The sequence below is a fragment of the Panthera leo genome, chromosome C2 (genome assembly GCF_018350215.1).
Source record: "Panthera leo isolate Ple1 chromosome C2, P.leo_Ple1_pat1.1, whole genome shotgun sequence".
In the NCBI taxonomy this organism is placed as follows: Eukaryota; Metazoa; Chordata; class Mammalia; order Carnivora; family Felidae; genus Panthera; species Panthera leo.
In genome coordinates this window covers 138,631,091-138,652,202 of record NC_056687.1, presented here as the reverse complement: position 1 = coordinate 138,652,202, position 21,112 = coordinate 138,631,091, and the positions used below count along the sequence as shown (strand labels likewise).

Genomic DNA, 21,112 nt, shown 5'->3' with positions numbered 1-21,112 from the left:
TTTAAAACTTAAAATATTGAAAAACTAAAGACCTAAGCATGGGATAGATTCTCAGCCTCTCCGCCTTTTATCATTCCCAAAGTAAACCAAGGTAGGAAAATAGGACAACATGATAGAATGAAATGATTAGAAGAAGATAATGAGTGGTTTTTTTCCCCCTAGGATTATTTGGAAATATGAAATGTGCTTCTCATTTGTAGCATGCATGTGTTTTTTAATTACAAAATAAAGACAAAAGCATATGAAGTACTCAAAAGAGCTAGTTTATGAGTAATTCAAAAAGATCGGATTAGGATAGTCTGTGTATTATATGTAATTCACTGCACGTGTAATGATTGCTCTTTGTGTCAGCCCATTAGGAAACATCTGCCTTCACAACTGCCACTGAACTCAATTATGTTTGTGCCTCAGAGGACATCTTCAGTGTAGATAAATAATATATGTTTAGAGATATTATGGATTAACTTAAAATGTGTCGTATCTTTCAATTCTTTTGGAAACACACTACTCAAGAACATTTGACTCAATTTCAGTTCATTATGATTATCCTGTTTCTGACTTTAAAGTCTCAGCCACAAAACCATTCAAGATCATTTTTATCAGCATGTCCTAAAAATTATTTAAAAAAATTAATACTCCGCCTCTAAATTCATTTTCTTGGCACCCTTTAATAGTTTCAACTAAACTATTGGGTTTTGAGAACTAAATTATTGGGGTTTTGAGAACGATTTTAATCCTAAGTTTAGAGTTACTTATCAGAACTTGTAAAATGCTTAGAAAAAGCATTTCCAGAAACTGCACATTGAACCGGTGAGGGTCCACATTTCCATTAAAACAGTGTTTTGTGAACCAGGCAAAATATTTTCCTTTATTCTTTGTGCCAAGATTATACTAATAAATCTGTAAATGAAGGAGGTTATTTTAAATTCACTACATTGGTAACATTGTTACCATTGGTAGAAATCATACAGAAAACAAATGGATTTATTAAAAACACATGCATGTGTGTATTATGCTATCATGTTACTTAATAACAGCTAAAGTTATTTCAGATATGAAAGGCAAAGTGTGTATCTTGGGGAATTTCCCAGATGGAAACTTTATAAAGAGATGGTAGAGAAAAGAAGACCTGCTCGGTTCAGGCAGAGAGCATGAAATAATTTATGGGAATAAGGAGAAAGGAGGGGAAGGAGTTGTCTCAGGTTGGCCAAGGGCGTTAGAGAAAGAGCATGTGCATGGAGTGAATCGAGAAGAGCTGGTTTTGAGAATAGACTCTGCCTCTCACTAGTTCTATGGTCATGAGCAAGTAATTTCGTTTTCCTGGCCCTTGGTTCATTTATCAATGAAGACAGAAGATTTGACCTAGTGATCTTCAGCTTCTCGTCCTGCGCTACAGTTTGTCATGACATTATTCCAGCATCCAAGGCTAGGCCATGCTCTGTAACATTGCTCCTACGGTTCTGTTAGGATAAAGGCGGGGATTGTCTTTCCTGACACCCTTACCCTTCAACTGCAGTTTACATCTTGCCAGTTGAATTACTTGACTCATACTACCACTGCTTTTCATAATTTTTGAAGTGGTTTTTTCAAGGGCAGTTTTGGTATTTAAATGACCTTGTTTCCCAGAGAATGTATTATTCAGACATTGCCATCATCAAAATTACAGAATCATAGAATATTAGAGAATAAAGACCCCTTAGAGGAAACTCTTATTTAAGGGGATTTACTTTTTCAAAATTTGGATCAACACTCATCCAGCGTGATAAAAAGCTCCAAAATGGAAATAGCTGCACAATCACTGAGTTGAAAATGAAGTGTAAATTTAGATACAATCTACTAACTAAGCTGATAGCGAAGAGTAGCCAGTCATAATTTTCAGCAGTTCTACTTCTAACATGGAACTTGTCCTCCACTATTAGATGATACAATTTAAGGAAACGGTTTTTTGTTTTTTTTTTTTAAGTTTATTTCTTCTTGAGAGATAGAGACAGAGCATGAGCAGGGGAGGGGGAGAGAGAGGGGGAGACGCAGAATCCAAAGCAGGCTCCAGGCTCTGAGCCACCCAGGCACCTCCCTCTCTTATTTTTTTACAATAAGGCCTAAACAATATATGTAAAATATTTTGATGAAAATTTACTGGCTATCAGATGAAATATATTTACAAAGTAAAAAAGATTAATTGTGAGAGAGTTAGTGTTCAAAAAGTTGATACTAGCCCAACTCTTCTTTTGATTATAGGTAAAATCTTTAAATAAAAATGACGTTTTTAACTTATAATTACCCTCCAAAAAATGTGTTTATATAGTCTGTGTTGATGTGATTTCCACATACTCTGTTTTTATAACTAATGTGTATATGTCTAAATGATACCAAAAAATTAGCTTGCCTTTTATACCATTGAAAAGACCTTTGGCTCATAGAGATAAAATTGTGAAAAGGAATAGGGGTGTTAGGGTAGCTCAGTCGGTTAAGCAACTGACTTCAGATCAGATCATGATCTCGCGGTTCGTGAGTTTGAGCCCTGCATGGGGCTCTGCGCTGACAGCTCAGAGCCTGCAGTCCATTTCGGATTCTGTGTCTCCCTCTCTCTCTGCCCCTCCCCTGCTCATGCTCTGTCTCTCTTTCCTTCAAAAATAAATAAAAGTTAAAAAAAAATTTTTTAATTGTGAAAGGAATAGTATTCACACATAATGATAAGATTTTTCCACGTTCTCTACACCCTGGTAATTGAAGATTTTGTCTAGGGGAAGGATTGTATTTCTTGTATATTCTCAATCTCTTCATTCTAGCTCATGTAACATACTGCATTCATTAGTATTCCTCTTGACTTTATGTGGTAGAACCCCAACTTAAGCTGGCTTAAGCAAAAATGGGATTTATTGATCCAGGTAATTAAAGAGTCAGCCATTGGGCTTGCCTCAGGCCAGGAGTTCTGGCAACTCTCAGGCTCCCTCTCCACCTTTCACTTCCACTTTCTCTGCCTTGGTCAAAATCTCTGATATGCCCTTCCTTCCTGATGGCAAGGTGGCTGAAGTAGTTCTAGCTTTTATTCTTTCATGTGCAAGATCAGGAAAGAGCACTTACCTGTCTCCCTGAAGCCCAGTAGGTTCTGGATTAATCACTGTGGGCAAGTCAAGCCCAGTCATATATAGCTGAGGGTAGAGGCAACAGCAGCCAGGCCCCAAAGATGTCTTCAAGGATGGGATCAGAAACAGCCTTTTATCAGAGTGTAATTGCAATTTTTTTTCCTCCAAAGAATATGAAGAAATGAATTCAGAGTAGATAAAACCCAGTGAATATCTATCACTAATACTTAAATTTATAGTTGACTTTTCAGAAAGCAGTTGCTGACAAACTTAGAGCCTAAATCATGTGATCTATTGTACGCCCTAGGAGTCTGAAATGAAAGTAAAGCAAAACAAAAACACAAGAAATAAACTCTAACAGTAAAATAAAGCTTCAGGAAAGAGGAAAAATATGCACGGAAGTAAGTCTTAGGAGCAGGTGTGAGTTATATACAAAGCACTTTTAACTATTCATGAGCATTGAGTTTGCACGAACCTTAAGACATACTGTTTTATTAGGATGAGAAACTTCTTTCCAAGCTTACTGTGAGTTGATAATTTTGCAAACTGTCTTTTAGTGTTGAAAGAAAGATGTGGAATACCCCTATCCGTTTAGAAAGCGTTGATGGGTGGCAGCTCGTCAAGGTTACTCCTGTCAATTGGAAAAGTCATGTTTAAACATGAATGCATTATTCTCAATGTTTGATTTTTGTCATGATTTTTAATAGCTTTTGAGATTGTTCTTGGGGGGATGGAAAATATGTATATAAAAGAGATGACTCTTTTCATTAACCTTGCCAGAATATAATCCTATAATCTACCTACAAGTAACAGAGCTGTGGGGTTTCTTTCCCTAGCAAGTTTTCAGAATTTATACATCCAACTCTTCTGAAAGTTAAAAGGATGATGATAATGAGTAGATTAGAAAAAATAATTCTGAGCCTTGTTCTAGAGTTCTGCATAAACTAGTTGACAAAAGGTTCATGTTCACTCATTGAAGGCTGCTTTCGAATAAAGCATCTGCTTACAAAGAAACACATTACTGATTGCATACATTTGATGGGTTCAAGCATCTTTCTCCTCTTCTAGTATTGAAAGGTTTCTCTTGCTATAGAGGGGTGTGAAAGCATTGGCTTCCAGAAATTGTTGGTGGGGAGATAATTAATGGAAAGGATTTAGATATGAAACTCAACTGGGGTTGAGAAAAAAACACTGAAGGGACACATCCAAATGCAGGCAATTGGAAGATTTTCCACTGGGCAAATCCACACTGTGCCAAGATAGCCAGTGCTTCTCCAGAGAACCATTTGGTGCCCATTGTAGTCTAAGGAAGAGAGGTTCATGTAGGAATGATGAGGTGATTAAGGCAACATAACAACATTGGAAGCAGAAATTCCTCAGGGATCCATAAAAGAAATCAGAGTCTGGGGCCTTGTTGAGAGTAACTTCTGTTTCTAAGGTTAAGAACAAGTTTGTAGACTCTGAGGGTAATTGTCAGCCTGTGTCTAGGGACCTCAGTCCTCAAGGGATTAAAATTCTGGGGAGTTACCTAGCCAGGGGCTCACAACAGGAGAATAAGACAGAAATCCAACAATTAGAAGAGGGTAAAATTGGACACATCTCAGAAATAAAACAGAAGTCAGGGCTTGGTTCATAGAGTATGATCTGTAGTCCAGTGGCTTCAGCATTGCCTATATGCTTATTAGAAATTCACTATCTTGGGACTCCCCAAGATGAACTGAATTGGAATCTGTATTTTGACAAGGTCTTCAGGTGTTTCATGGGTTCACTAAGAATAGAGAAGTTTTAGGACCCAGAGCCAGGGCTAGAGGGCTGTAAGTTTGGCATTGGTTCTGGGTCTTTAATTGGTAAACTTAAAGGGCACTGATGTTTGTAGCAGTTCATAGGGACCCTGTCCCCAGTCCTTTTTAGTCCTTTTCTATTTTTTCATTTAATCTTGACATGAACTCCGTGAAGTGAACATTTCCCTTATTTATTAAATTGAAGAATTGGGATTCAGAGGAGGTAAATAACTTACCCAGGATTAAACTACTCATATGTGATGGAAAGTAGATTTCTAGAAATCTTTTTTACTGTGGAATTTTTCAAGGACACACAAAAGTAGGGAGAAGAACATAAAGAACCTTCGTGTCCCCTCACTCAGAACTTCATTGGTTATCAACATTTTGCCTCTTCGATTTCATCTTCCTGCATCCCAACTCATATACTTTCTTTTCTCTTCCAATTGCCCCTACCCCCAGCAGACATCCCTGTAGAACCTGGAGTGAATGTGGGCCTGGTTGGCTCCACAAAGATTATGTTGTATCTACCATACTAGTCACCTGCTTGATTTGCTGTGATTGTTACAAGAATTGTCACAGATGCTGATAGGGAACAGAGCCTAGAGCCAATATAAATGGAGCAAATGTGCATCAGGGAGAAAGGAAGCTTATAGAGCCTGAAAATCAGAGAAACTCAAAGACCATTACTGAAAAGGGGTTCAATAGCCAATGCATACCTGTAAATAATAGATTTCTTGCTTCCAGGAGTAGTTAATTTCTCAGGTGATAAACATTTGTGGGTATCTACAATGGCACTCAATTCCTTGAAGGTCATTTGAAACTTATGGTCCTATGTGGTGTTTCCTCTGTCTGGAATAGTTAGCACCTCACCATCCAATTGAATCTCTCTAAAATCCCAGTATAAATCTTAGAGAAGATTTCCTTGACCAACATTCTCCATGCCTTCCCATCATCACATTCAAACATGAACTAAGTTATATTTCATTCTCTGTACGCACCATACTTAGTAATTATCAAAGCCTAGATTCTGAGTTCTGAGGGATAGTGACTGGGTCTGTCTTCTCTATCACAGTCTACATGGCGTATATAAGACCAGCCCTCACAGGGATAGGACAGACAGAATGTATGAGTGCTTGAGTACTCTTATTCTTGCCTTCATCCATCTCTGAAAGAAGATTCTGGCATTGCTGACTTACTTTGTTCTTGTTCCTTGCTTTCCACAGAGGACTCTGCCATTACCAGACCAGCTCTTTGGGACTTCTGTTATACAGATTGCTTGGACAAATGGTAGGCTCCACAGGGAAATAGAAGAAACTTCTGTAGGAGATCTTGGAGCATCTGTAGAGTGTGAGTAAAACTAATAATTACTATAATTTATTGCTGTGAAATGTCTAGCTCAATGTCCATCGCCCAAATAAAAATCAAAACAAAGCCACTGTTGACTAAACTGGTGGTGAATCATAGTATTGATAGCATCTTAGAGTGAAAAGAATACTTTTTTGGGACATTTTATAATCCAATATACCCTTGCTATAGGTACAATATATGAAGATGAATAGGAAGAATGCTCAAGTTAGAGGAGAATAGAGAACCAAGTCATAATCATTACTGGACTTAGCAAATCAGGCAGTCAACCAACATTTTAACTTTTCTTTGGAACTCAGTTAAGATCTGAGTTACTGAGTACAGAAATATCTTCGAACAGGATTTGTTCTTTTAGTCATGTAATTAAGGGGATGTGCAAGTTATATAGTAAAGAATTCCAACTGGAAATTGACTTCAAAGCTATTTTTAAGTTCATTTTATATAATCACATGTATGATAAATTGCCTCACACATCTGATTCCAAAGAGTAGATTGGTCATTTTCAACATATCTTATAGCCATCTTCAAATTGTTCCTCGTATAATATATCCTTATATATATTCTATGAGCTATATATGATAATGCCTGAATTTACCGGCTGTCTCTTGGCAGTTAGTCAAGATGATGATGCTTAGAGTTGGAAAACCATGTGAGCTGTCTTTGCTTTTTTAATTTTTTTTTTTTGTTTTCAGAATAAGTTTACACTATCTTTTAAAAATTACTTTGGGGGCGCCTGGGTGGCTCAGTCGGTTGGGCGTCCGACTTCGGCTCAGGTCATGATCTCGCGGTCCGTGAGTTCGAGCCCCGCGTCGGGCTCTGTGCTGACAGCTCAGAGCCTGGAGCCTGTTTCAGATTCTGTGTCTCCCTCTCTCTGACCCTCCCCCATTCATGCTCTGTCTCTCTCTGTCTCAAAAATAAATAAACGTTAAAAAAAAATTTTTTTTAAATAAAAAAAAATTACTTTGTATAAACTACATTTGGAATTATTGGTCACTATAGTTATGAGCATTTGGAACTTATGTGAATGCCATGAACATGTACTCAGCTGCCATGCTATGCTCCCAGCTCAACGCAAACATAGAGAACTGGTTTAGTACTCTCAACTTGTCTTTTGTATGCTTACATTATGTATACATGTATGGATAGAAATGTGTGCAGATTCTATATGTCCCTGTTGGTTTGGGATCATTTCTGAGACTTCTGTAAATTCTGAGAGACTATCTCTGTATGCAAAGTAGAGTAACCAAACTTCAGTGTGACTCAAGAAAGGCTCCATTCCATTTAGACTCAAGTCTTTTTTAGAGATGATGGAGGTGAACCATCAAAGGTAGAGAATTCCCAAATGTATCCTTTTGCCTTTGGAGTCTCTCGTACGCAAACTGGCGGCACTCTGTACCCAGCCTTAACAGTCTCTCAGGAACAGATCTGCATAAATCACCTGGTCGTACTGGCATCTGGGAATTCTCATCTTAGGATATTCTTAGCAACCCAACATGACCTTATCTTCTGATATACCTTGCCATTCTGTCTTAAATTTTAAACAGAAAAAGCTGTATGCTGTTGATTAATGATAGTAAGTCCTTGCTTAGTGTTTTGCTCACAAGGCTAAAATATCCCAACAAATCAGTTTCAGGGCACTATCCCACCATAGTGTATTTCTCATAGATGAACCATCTTTCTTATATGTCTCTAAACCATGTCAAGTTTCTTCTTTCTTGAAATGCTGTTTCACAGAACAGAGTACAGTCTTCTTTATGAGAATGGTTATCACCAGCAGGAGGTATTATTATTCATTGGAGTTGTTTTGTCTATGTGGAACAGGCCTGGATTTGAAGTTACATAATATAGTTTCCAGGGCTAGTCTCCCAGTGATTTTCTTGGCCTTGAGTGAGTCCCTGAAAAATTTCTTTTGGAAGCAGTTTCCTTGATGACAAGTGGGAACAGTTATTCACCCCATGACCACTTGACAGAGATGGTGCAAGGATACAATTAGGTGGAAGTTATGAAAGTGCTTTGCAAAAGTTAAAATGCCTGTACAGGTGTGAGCTATTACTAGTGAAAAGAAGTTTGAAGAACTCAGAACATTTTCCTAACCTTCTTTTCTCCAGGGCTAAGAACGCATTTTTAGATTATATGTGTACTTTATTTCATAGGCTCTTTTTGATCATCGTATTAAAGGATTTCATTAGGGCTGTCACTATTAATTTTATGCCAGTATGCTGCACCAGATCAGGCTTTAAAATTTTGATTGCCCTCTTTTGACTAAAGATTGCTTGGTGGAGTTTACAATCCGTTCTTCCATATTCGTAAAGCACACACCGAAGCATGTCAGGAAGTCACACACTTCATTAAAAGACTTCTACCAGGTCTAAAGCATGCTTGTTATTTCATTAGTGGAAGAAATTATGTGTAATGCACATCCTAAGTCTAGGTGATCAAGTCAAATGTATGGAAGTTTGTGCTAATTGAATTCTAAGAGCCTTCATGGCACAAAAATTTTAGTAGCTAATTTGTGCTCACTAAAGTTTGGTGGCGATATTATTTTAACATAAAATTCATGTAATTTTAAACTATTTTTTATGAACCCTTCACATGGATGGCTGGCAGCATCTATCACATACTGTTTTGGGCAAAGTTACCAGATATTTGGGGGGGTTATTTTAAATTCCATTTAGCCATGCAGACCATTAGAAGGATGTTTTTAATAGGGTAGGTGGATTTCTCATGTATAAATCAACATGCAAATTTATATATTTTCATAAAAGCATTTTTAAAGAAGCCTTCTATAACATTAGAGAGCTCAAATTAGATGTAATGAAACGACATGAGGTTTTATGAGAATTATGTCATTCCCATAAAAATATTTACATAAAAGTAAATACAAAATCGCAAAAACAAAATTGCAAAACATACTTGTTTTATCGTCTAAGTCATCAGCTTCTGAAAATTACTTCCTGGAGTAATTACAAGATCAAATTCCCAATTCTGAATGTTAATAAGGAGACACATATAGGAACTATCGATATGAGACACTTAATTCTTCCTCCTGAGAAACTGTAAGGGGGTAACATAACTGCCCCATGGGGATTGTCGCAGCATCGCTTGAACTCCTAGACATAGTTCTTTTGTAAAACACTGAGAAGTAATGCTGCATCCCCTCCCTAGCATCAAGAAGTTTTCTTTTCAAACTTACAGGTGCTTGCAACTGAACCACAGGTTAGTGAACTGTTTTCAAATGTCCCCACACTCCATTTCCCCACAAAGACAGTGATGTTTTAAGTTGCTTTAAGGCATATGTTCTTTTGATAACTAGTATTTATGCCATCCTAAGTTCCATTAGTTTAGGTCATGTGTGAGACGATTACCTCTTCTCTTTAAACTCGTAATAGAAATCTTATTCCATCTGTTCAGGTGAGAAAAGGTAATGTTTTGGGTTTTTTTGTTTTTTTTTGAGCTGGTATTATTATAATTGAAATACGTTTTTTCTAAAATCCTTTTTCTTTATTCAAGCCCTTTCCTTTGCTTTCTTGCCTTTTCCTAAATATCCTATCAATGTATCATCCACATAATCAGATTCACCCTTCATAGTGTGCACCTCGATGAGTTGTCTCTCTTCCTTTTATTTTATGAATCACTGCAAGCCAGGGCTTCACCGCAGGAACCTAGAACCCAACATACACCCAGTGTTTTTGTCTCTTCCCACAGTGCAGCCCCAACAAAGGGGCTTTCCTGATTAGTTATTGTCCATCACCAAAGATGTGAAACTGAATTGATGTGGTTTAAGACATGTGTTTTGAACTGAATACACCATTGTCAGAGGTTGGAGCCGAGGGATGCTCTTTATTCCTGGCCGTTTATGGAAATGGGTTTTTTATCTTATCATGTGTTCTGCTTCAAAACTATTCAGAGCAGAGAACTCTGGAGACATGCTGTAATGTTTGCTATCTTTTACTGAAAACTTTGAACTTAAAACCACTGATGCACAGGCCATCACCAAGGTCACGTTAAATGCTCTAAAATCAATTGCTTAAAATTAATTATTAAGCCTCTTTATCAATCAGGATTCATTACCTGATGCCGTGATCCCCATCAAGCCCCAAATCTCAGTGGCCAAACACCAAGTAAAGCTTAGTTCTCATGCTTGTTCTAGGTCTATTGATAGAGCTCTGTTCATTGTTAATGTGTAGGAAACAAGGATGACAGAATTTCTGTCTTCTGTTTCTATCTTTCTATTTTCTTAAGAACCCTTAACATGGATGGCTGGCAGCTTCTATCACATACTGTTTTGGGCAAAGGTACCAGATATTTTGGGGGATTTGCTTTTACAACTTTTCATAAGGGATGTATGTTATTTTCACTTACATTTCATAGACCAAACAAGTCCCATGGCCATGCCTAACCTCAAAGGAGTCAAGAAAATACAATCCCTCCATATGCCTGGAGAGAAGGTAAACCAGAAAATGTATGAATAGCCCTCTTAGGAAGCATGATAAAAACAAAGAATTAAGCAAAGATATACAAGTGGGTCATCAGCTTAAAATATTAGCCACACACAATGATACATGTTAATTGGAGAACTCTTATATTCTAAAAAATATAATCAAAACTACAGCCTCCCTCTGGAAAAGAAAGACAATTTTAAAATTACATGATTTATAGTGATTTTTTTTCCCCCAGTGCTTTTTCTTATTAGATGTGTTGCTTACCCAGGAATGTTTCCTGCCCTGTCCATGTTGTTTCCTTTCAATTACGTGGTGATGAAGCTCCTTGTACTCTAAGTTTTAGTCCATTATTGGGTATGTTACACAGCTGTTACTCTCCTGGGAAGGTGACAGACTGTTATTAACTTCCATAACATATTTTTATTTTCTGATAGACTTGCCAGCAGCAATGAGCCGGTAATAGCAATTGCAGTGGTAAGAACTTTGGGGGTCCATCTGAAAGTGGCTCACAGACATATAGTCACGAGGCAGCATCTGGGCTGCAGAGAAAAAAGAAACCCTAGGTTAGTTTACCAAAGAGAGTGGTAGAGAGTCATACAGGAAGCAGTATTTTATTGTCTATGAAATTCCACTTTGTTTTAAAAGAGAGGACCAGAAACCAGCATTTACACACTTTTCCCTCTGTTAATCTCACAGGGCGGATTAGCACTCTATGGCCTCCTGGAACCTTATCTTGGGTTTAGGGAAAAGGAGATTGGGCGAGGGCATTCGTCATATTCCTTTTTCTTTTACTGGAAGTTACAGGGCAACTTTTTATCCACACGCTGTAGCAAAGGAGCCACTTTCAAAGTCTTATCTTAGAGACTTCTTTAAAGAATCACTGTCATCCCAGAGAAGATGCGAAGACTATCAAGGTCTAATCCGCTTTTCTCTCCAGAGAACAAACTTCAGCTGTTTATCAGGAAAATACTCTCCAGTCAAATCCATTATCGTCCTTGAGTCTTTGCTGACTCAACTCAGGAAACATTTCTTGAGCATCTATCTTGCATAACGGAGTTTTAATACCTTAATTTTGTTTTATCAGTTTGTTAAATATTTATTAGTGAGTTCTCATGTTACTGATGAAGAAATCCAAAGCCCAGATTTTGGGTTAGAAGGTGTGTCTTCTTTTATGAATTCAGGGTTTCTGCTGTTACATGCTGCTGCTGTGGATGCAGACCTCTTCTCAGGAACTCTGCCGATCTCTGAGAAGGGGACGATCTCTGGCAGGGGGACAAATCACTAAAAGTGCAGAATACTTTGTATGTAGAAGGCAATACTATATACCATGTACTTCGTGCTTAATATGTCTAGATGTTACTTTAGGTCCAATTAAAAAAAATTTCCTTTACCCCTCACAAAACCCCAAATGACAGGTAGAAACTAAGGTTTAGAGATGCTAAATAACTTGCCAAAATTATTAGTTCACAGCTAATAACTAGTGGGCAAAGATTAGATCTTAGGTTTGATTCCAAATTCAGGTGCTTAACCACTTTGCTAAGCTGCCTTCATAAGGATTTTGATAGGGAAAAAAAATAAGAGGTAGGCAGAAATAAGAGCTGCACAGTGCTAGGGGTTCAGAGGAAAGATGGGTTCCTACAATCTGCAACACCGTCTTTTTCTCTACTCTTTGCACTCTCCTTACCCTGACTCTGGTGTGGATTGTCTTGTACCATACTGCATTATTTACTGATTTATTATTCCAACTGATTGTAGGTTTTCTCTCCTACTCTCCATTCTCCCTCCCCTTGACTTGATTGTAAGCTCCATGCAGACGTGGATCTTTGTTTTATTCACTCTGAATACCAAATGTCTAGAGTAATACCTGGCACAAAGTAAGAGGTAATTATTTGTCAAGTGTAATATATTAATAACTTATATGGGAGAATGCCTCTTAGAAGACATAACAGAATTTTCCAGAGGGTCATGAGATTTTTAGTTTCAAAGCCGGAGACAAAAGTATAAACAATATGAGGATTCTGCCCAAAGTAAATAATCTTCAAAATGTGGGTGTGGCCAAGGAAGTGTTAGAAATGTATATCACCTGCTGCTCACGGTGGAGATAACTGGCTATGATATCCTTTTATGATGGGAAAGAACAGCTGTTTAGTTTATGTTTTCTTTTGTATAACTTGGGTTTTGAATAACAATTGCTTTCTTTCTTTTTTTTCTTTTTTTTAGAGAAAGCTGAAAGGCGATTTGAAGAGTTTTCCCCCTGCTCTTGTCTTCCCAGTCTGTCCTTTGAGCCAGTCAGTATTGACGCCTAATTTCCTCTGTCTTTACATCTCACTGATGGCACAGTCCCCTTCCCTGGCTTTCGTTGCTGATAACTGGATTCTGTTGGTGTACTCTCTTTGCGGAGTGAGTTCAGGCAAAGTGTTGTGACTTCGTGCCGGGATTTCTGTGCAGATATGCACAATGTCTGACCAGAGTTGGCCCATAATTCTTGGTTAGATTTCAGCACCACAGAACCAAAGAAGGTGGTGGAATTGTGAAGGACACCATCCCTTTGAGTGTAGAAATTACCTAGCTCTGCCAGGAAAAAGTGAAATCTGAAGGGTTTTCCGTTTGTGTTGGAAATGAAAGTGTTGGAAGCCTTCTGAGATCCGTGGAGATGATGCTGAAGCTCATGGACTCAGTCAAAAGCCATTAGGGCTTCTTATGGTTTATTTCTCCTGTTTGGTTAAGGGATTCGAAATGCGGCCCAGGTGGTTACTTCTCAGCTTAGGTTTTGGGACGTTGGTAGTTGGAGGTGTTGGGAGAACATTAGAAATAATTTCCTGAAGGATGGCAGTTGAAGACAGAATAGACAGTCCAATGCCAGGTCACAATATTCCGGCAGCCAGACGTGAAATGGCTGAGCCCAAACTGGATGAACGTTTAGCAACCAGCTGTCGACAAGACGGAGCTGGGCAGACAAACGGGGCCAGGGAAGGAATAGCTGACTCGGGGATTCTGAAGCAAAGGGAAAAATGCACTTTTAGGTGTTTCCTGTACACCTTGTAGGTGCACACCAGGTGCCTATAAATTGACTTAAACAGAATAAACATATCTTGACTAGCAGAAAGTAAAGTGAATGTCATGCTCACTGGAATGACAGCCAACACAGACATGTTTCTTGCCACCTTCCCTGGAAAAGCTCCGGGATATTATATTTTAACAGAACCCAAACCTTTTCTTATTCATCATCTCCCTATTTCCTTCCACTATGGAATCTAAAGTTTCCACTAATAGGCTTGTGAATTCAGACATGTGAGAAAAGAGAGCCCTGCTCTCTTACATCACAGTCATGTATCTGGTATTTAGCAATTTTTAGACTAAATGCCAAGAAATCTGCTAATGGGATGTTCCCAGGATGATTTAGGCAATAGGCACCTTAACAGAACCTAAGGAATCTTGGCAACACATTAGACTTTTGTGCATAGTGCTGTACTTATAGAAAGGCCCTATTTGTTGCTTCTCAGTGGACATTAGGCAAACCAACCTAGAAGTAGCATACGCTGACAGCTGGGCACCACTGGACCCCAGAGAGCATAAAGCAGGACTTCCTGAGGAAGCTGGATCATTCTTCATTGGATTATTGAGATCTGTGGTTTTATATGCGGTTCCACCAGTATCTCATTTTAGGTTACTGACACACAGGGTAGGAGAGTTGACACAGTAGTCAAATTCACATTCCTAATGCCTGCAGTATTGTCTTTGGTCTTAGTGCTAAGCACCATGCTTCGCAAATGTGTCTACAGACAAGGGATGACTATACCTTTCTTCTTTAATGACGGATCAAATGATTTGCGGTCTGAGAGCGCTTAAGCTCGGCACCTTGTGCTGTGATGGATTAGCAATGGTTGCCAAGGGTGTGGGTGGGAAAGTGAGTTTTCAGTAGGCCCTAAAACTCATATCTACAGTTAAAGGACAGTGGCGCCTGGGTGGCTCAGTCGGTTAAGCGTCTGACTTCAGCTCAGGTCATGATCTCGCAGTTCATGAGCTTGAGCCCCACGTCGGGCTCTGTGATGACAGGTCAGAGCCTGAAACCTGCTATGGATTCTGTGTCTCCCTCTCTCTTTGCCCCACCCCCCACTCATGTTCTGGCTTTCTCTCTCTCAGAGATAAATAAACATTAAAAAATGACAAAAGAAAAAAAGAAAAAAGAAAGTTAAAGCACAGAGCTCACAGGGCCACTCCCATGTCACAGGCTTTATGTTCTACTCCACTCCAACCTGCCACGGCAAAAACATCCAGCCATGAAGAGACAGGTGCATTGAGTCTCTGCTGTTTTTCAGAAGTATGCTAGAGAGAATGTTAACAAGTACAAACTCTTCAAGAGCAAATTCTTAACCTTCATGAATCAGAACTGGTTGCATTCACAAAGAGCCAGAAGGATACCAGAAAGTAGACCTTAACTCTGATGGGCAGAAATTAAGAATTTCTTAATCTTATTGGTGGCATGGTCGTAGCTTACCATGACTCATTTATGGTATCTATCCATTTCCAGAAGTAAATCTGAGGGGTTCCTGAGCTTGGCCTCCAGGCCTACCCTCTTTCCTTCCAGGCTTCTAGTCATCATCTTCCCCTCATGGTCCACACTCACCCTGAGCCTAGCACCCCACTACTCCCAAGCAGGACACTCCTGTTGGTAGCATTAAAGCAGTAGCATTGGGGGCGCCTGGATGGCTCAGTCAGTTAAGCGTCCGACTTCGGCTCAGGTCATGATCTTGCGGTCCGTGGGTTCGAGCCCTGCGTCAGGCTCTGTGCTGACAGCTCAGAGCCTGGAGCCTGTTTCGGATTCTGTGTCTCCCTCTCTCTCTGAGCCTCCCCCGTTCATGCTCTGTCTCTGTCTCAAAAATAAACAAACATTAAACAAAAATTTAAAAAAAAAGCAGTAGCATTGTTGAAAGTGCATGCACCCACACAGATCAAGTAACTATTTTAAGATAATAAAGGGCAGTTGCACAGCACACCCCCCTGAACCTTGAACATAACCTTTTTAGGGCCTCTCTTTAATTAAGTTGCAGAACATTTCTTAGAAAAAAAAGAAAATGCAAAATTAGGAATTTCTTAGCTATACTGTTGAACAAAATCTCAGTCATTAATCTTTGGTATGGTTAGTCTATTCAGTATGTAAAGTGGCTTTTTAAAAAACATTCTTGGGGCGCCTGGGTGGCTTGGTCGGTTAAACGTCCGACTTCGGTTCAGGTCATGATCTCACGGTCCGTGACTTCGAGCCCTGCGTCGGGCTCTGTGCTGACAGCTCAGAGCCTGGAGCCTGTTTCAGATTCTGTGTCTCCCTCTCTCTCTGCCCCTCCCCTGTTCATGCTCTGTCTCTCTCTGTCTCAAAAATAAATAAACGTTAAAAAAAATTTTTTTTAAAAAAACATTCTTACTACCTTATGTTGCAGAGTGTCCTGTAAGTTTATTCCCTATTTTAGAAGAAGACTTTTCCTTTGTTGAGTGGAAACTTACTTCCTTAGAGTATCAAAGAGGCACATGCTCATTACTAATGCAATAATACATGGTAACTAAATCCATGGTATCCTTACCCTTTCTCTTCAGAATCATAGAACTATGTCATGTTGCCTCTTGGCCTCACCAGACCAAAGCCTTGGCAGGGGCTAGGACTACAGTGACAAATAGATTTGCTGTATCTACAGGGAAAATATAGAAGTGGCTCCTGGATCCTGTTCCAGAGTGCTATCTCTTAGGTCTCAGACCCTCATTCTCTACATTTTAGATTGCTCACCCAAATCACAGATCAGCAAACTGTAGCCTATGAATGAAATCCTGACCATTGCCTTTTTTTGTATGGCCAAGACCTAACAATGACTTCTGCCCTTTAATGTAGGGAATACTAAATGTGGATACAAATGAAGTTATATTGCTTGTTGGTGCATAGAGCTTCAAATATTTACCATCTGGCCCTTTACAAAAAAATAAGTAAACTCATCATTTAAATGCACACATCATTAAATAATAATACATTTAAGTAACTTTGAGGCCCACCTGATTACTGGGTTTATTCCCACATATGCTGGCTCCTGAGATTTTCTGAATGTAAAAGTTTTGTTTTGTTTGTGTAAATTAAGTCAAAGGAACTTAAAATCAGGCTGGGTAATTAATTGGCAGAGTGGTTCTAAGAACTGAATACACAAAGTCATTTGGTATTATGTACCTGAGATTAATCCATCAACACAGCTGACATAGTTAAAACGACTTAAGATTCAGGTTGGGAGGGGCTGTTCTCAAAGTCCACCTGAATGGCTTTAAACTGCTGGAACGTATTGCATACTAGAAGGCAATCTTTCTAGCTGACTTTTCAAACACTAAAGTACACCCCAAATCCCAGGAAGTTGCTGAAGTGTTGATTCTGATGTGGCAGGTATGGAGCCCAGCCTGAGATTCTGCATTTCTAGCAGGGGGTCTGAGGCTGCTGCTCTGTGATTCATGAGAAGAAAGACTCTGGTACTTTCCATTGGACTCACCAGTTTTCCCTTGAGCTGTGTGGAAGCCTGACTACAAAGGTAGCGCTTTGACCTTGAAAGTCAAAATCATAAAAAATCACAAACACCTGGACCGAGTTTTTGTTTTACTAACAAGATTTTATAGCTCTGGCATTCGATCAATCAGAGGCTGGTATGGAAATTATAAAGAACAATTGCCTCAAACTGCATATGTTTACCTAGAGGCAAAAGTGACAGCCTGATGGCTGTGCCTGTGAAATACAAATGCCATATATTAATCGGTCCCTGTAAACCGCAGACAAATGCTGATGAAGACAAAAAGGCAATCCATGAGAACCATAGATAACTCATATATCCTACGAGAAGCTAATTGTTGGGGTTATACTAAGGTTCAGCCCATCTGTGCCTTGTCAATGCTGCAGTGCACCAACTTCCCATGGCGGCAAATTATGCAAAATCATAAGGTTTGAGCTTTAATATTATCCTGGTTTCTGAATCATGCATGATTGATAATAAAAGTGGTTTGTAAATAAGCTAAGAGGTTGAATTAACAACTTTTTCTTGAGAATTGAGTCTTTGGGTATACTTGTTTCTGTAACTTCTTTTTATGTTTAGATTTATTCATATAGACGGTATTGCTCCCTCTCTCCCCACCTCCATTCCTCCTTTCTTCCCTCCATCCTTTCTTCCTTGTTTCCTGGCTTCGACTTTTTCTCCTTTGCTTTCTTGGAATCAGATTTTTGGAAGAGATTTACTGGTATTTAAGGCAGAAAGACTTTCTATATCTTGTATTTATGTAATTCATAGTGACAGAGGAAAAGAATTCAGTCTTCTTCAGTCTTTTCTTTTTAGATCCATAGTCACAAAGAAATGATTTGTGGAACTGAGAAGGGTATGTCTATAAAGCAAACCAAAAAAAAAAAAAAAGAATTTGATGTTATTATTAATGAAAAAGGTGGCACATCTTTTCAAAATCCCATTTTAGCTGGGCAGTGATTTGCAATGAAAGCTGACGTGTTCATTTCTGCCAGGCTAGGAAACCCAAGGCCTATTGAAAGTCAGGGTGAAAAAAAAAAAAAAAAAGAGAAAATCCTTTTTAATAGATCTGAGTTTTTGTTGCAGAATTTTTGTTGCTTTCCCTTTAGAAAGTTAATTCTTAACTCTATTTGTTACCACAGGCTTGCTAGCATGATAAGATCAACCAAACAGAAGCTGTGCAGTTATTTGTAAGAATCATCCCAGAAACTGATGGCAAATGATTATTAATTCAGGAGTGGAAAAGTTTGAGGCACTCTTCTTTCTATGGTTATTATGTAAGAATTTTTTTAGAGCAAAAATGTAATAGGTTGGAGTAATCTGTACTCAAGATTTCTGGGTTAAGCTCTAAAATATTTAGATGTCATAAAATGATGGGCATGTTTAGTCTATTAATTATAAGAAACTCATCTCATGGTCCCTCTCCTTTGATTAAATCATGTGGCAAATCAAGGCGAAACAGGAGATAACTGACCTTTAAAAGTAGTTTCACATTAAATATATCAGGGCTATAATTCTTTCTCATTTTAACAGAACAGATTTTAGTACTTATGAATATTTTAGAGTTCTACTTAGATTTTTCTCCCTTTACTGAAAGAAAAAGCTATCCTGAAATTAATTTTTTTTTTTTTTTTTTTTTTTTTTTTTGGTAATAAGCATGGTCTAGGTACCTAGCTAGAGGCAATTTACACAGTAACTAATCCTAATATCCTCATGCACCTGGAGATAGGAACTGTTGATAGCATTAGATTCTTCAAAAGTGAGTAATAAGGATTGTATCTGATTTGGGGCCGAGATGCTAAGACCCTTTGTCTAGTAGGACAGTTGCCTCAAATGGCCCTTGAGGGCAAGGCTGACAGTAGAGCACCCTTCTGATTTCTAGAAGAAATAGGTAATTCTGTGGGGAAACTTGATTCATATCCATGTTTTAGAAAAATCAACACTCCAGGCCCTTATTATGTTCTTTTATACTGCAGTTTTAAAAATGAAATGCTACAAAGTAACAAATACAGGAGTGTTAGCTTCAGCTTACCTTGCAGAATGTGGCTGAATCAAATAAACGTGTGCTACCTAAATGAGCCAGTAAGGTAGTTTTAAGAGATTTCTTCTTGGGGGACAGTTATCACGGGTTGTTCGGGTAGGTCAGCACGTTTGCTTCCAGTTATTTATTTTATTTATCTTTGTGGCTTCAAAGAAGGAAGAACAGAAAACTGAGAATGGCAAATGGATCTTTGTCCTATGATAAGTTCCAGCTCGATCTGGAGTGCAGGAGAGAAGTCTACAACAGAGCAGAGGTGGAGGGTTTTCCATTCTTGGCTGTTTGGGAGCTTTGACGACACGGTCAAGTCCCAGATGGCAAAATGAGGAGATTGGGGTGAGTAAAAGGTGGTACTGTGGTCAAGCCAGGCAGAACCAGTGTTGGGTTAGGTTCAAATGGAGATAGGCAGCAGGCTACTCAGAAGTGTCCAGGTATACTTAGTTGCCTTTCCCCCAAATACCTATTTAAACCGACACCAAACTATAGTAGTTGGTACAGTCCCACTTCAAAAGGAAAAGTGTAATTAACAATTCATGTGTTAGGATATTTGAGGCCTAATACCCGAGTGGTGCCTGTTTTTTCGGACTGGACTGACAGTCGTTTGCCTGAATTGTGAGGTACCTAATTTCACCACCTGCCAGAGCCCAAACTATAAAGTGAAAGCAAATTTATGAGTTGCATAGTTTCATCCTATGAATCCTGTTAGATGAATTGGCATTTCAAATTAAAGATCTCCTGCATCTGTGAATTTTACTTGATAATAAATGTTACTCTTCATTAATATTTAATGACATTTCTAGGAATTAATGTTGCTGTTCTCTATGGCTTCTCAGAAACAAATATCCTTTGAAAGGCCAGTTATGTTGCTGCTAGAAAATGTGTACATGAGATTCTTGTTTAGGACCATTTGATAGTTCTAGAACCTAATTGTTGATTCACAGTGCTCAGGAATATGTGCACACAGACTTCGGCTTGCAGAGCTGTTGTTTCCTATGAAGCTATAGTGCAAAGTAAAGGCAGGCAGCTCCTAGTGTAGCAAAGATCCCTGCCTTTTCATTCTCTCATCACCTGTTCTCTCTAAGGAGAGATACTATGTTAATGGGTGAAAATAGTAGCCCTTTGCAAAGGTTGTTACTTATGCTCTATAGCTATTTCTAGAAGTTAGCCTTGTCTTTAATAAAGGTCTGACTTGCCTTACGCTCCTCTGTTTTCCTTTTGTTGTCCTGTACTGTTTGTTGGATAATGTTGAATTACATTTTTGTGTACCTTGCCTCCCGCATCACTCTGACTTCTGAATACATTGGCTCCTAAATTAGTTCACAGAATGACAGAAATTCTTTACAGCAGATATAATTGGCTCAAGCTGATTTTTACTGCTCCTTGTCATTTACTCCCTTCTGTAGAGTGAGTTTTCTCACTTTTTTAAATTTCTGGCTTATGATCTGCGAGAAATTTTACCTTCTGAAGATGAGTTCTTGTAGACTTCTAGAGTTTTGGCAGGTGAGTTTCAAGGTAGATGTTGTGAACTGAATTCAATGTTTTGAGAGTTCACCTGATGCTGGAATTGCAGAGAAGGCAAAGTGGTGCCCTCCTGGGTCTTCAGTGGCCTGTTAGTGATCACAGCAAAGTTTTAACTGAAATCTACTCTTTATTAAGACAGTAACACTGATGTAATAGAATTATAATGCCTACGGAAAATTAATTCACCTGTAGGGGACAGAATTGACCCCTCAGGTCTTTCAGTTATTTAAATTGGGGTGATTGTCAGAGAAATGAAGTAGACAAAACATCCGCTTCTCTGAAGAGCAATATTTTACCATCTTTTACAGCGTATTATAATTTCTCATACTGTGTTCAGTGTTCTTGATCT

General features: G+C 38.7%; 1 protein-coding gene across 1 annotated transcript in view; it reads left to right on the top strand.

Annotated features, from left to right (window-relative positions):
* ZNF385D (zinc finger protein 385D) overlaps nt 1-21,112 on the top strand; it is a 1,208,478-nt gene that overhangs the window by 224,141 nt on the left and 963,225 nt on the right. The window contains exon 2 of the mRNA XM_042955767.1: nt 6,091-6,214. Coding sequence (XP_042811701.1) covers nt 6,091-6,214 — 124 coding nt within the window. The remainder of the gene's footprint in view (nt 1-6,090; nt 6,215-21,112) is intronic.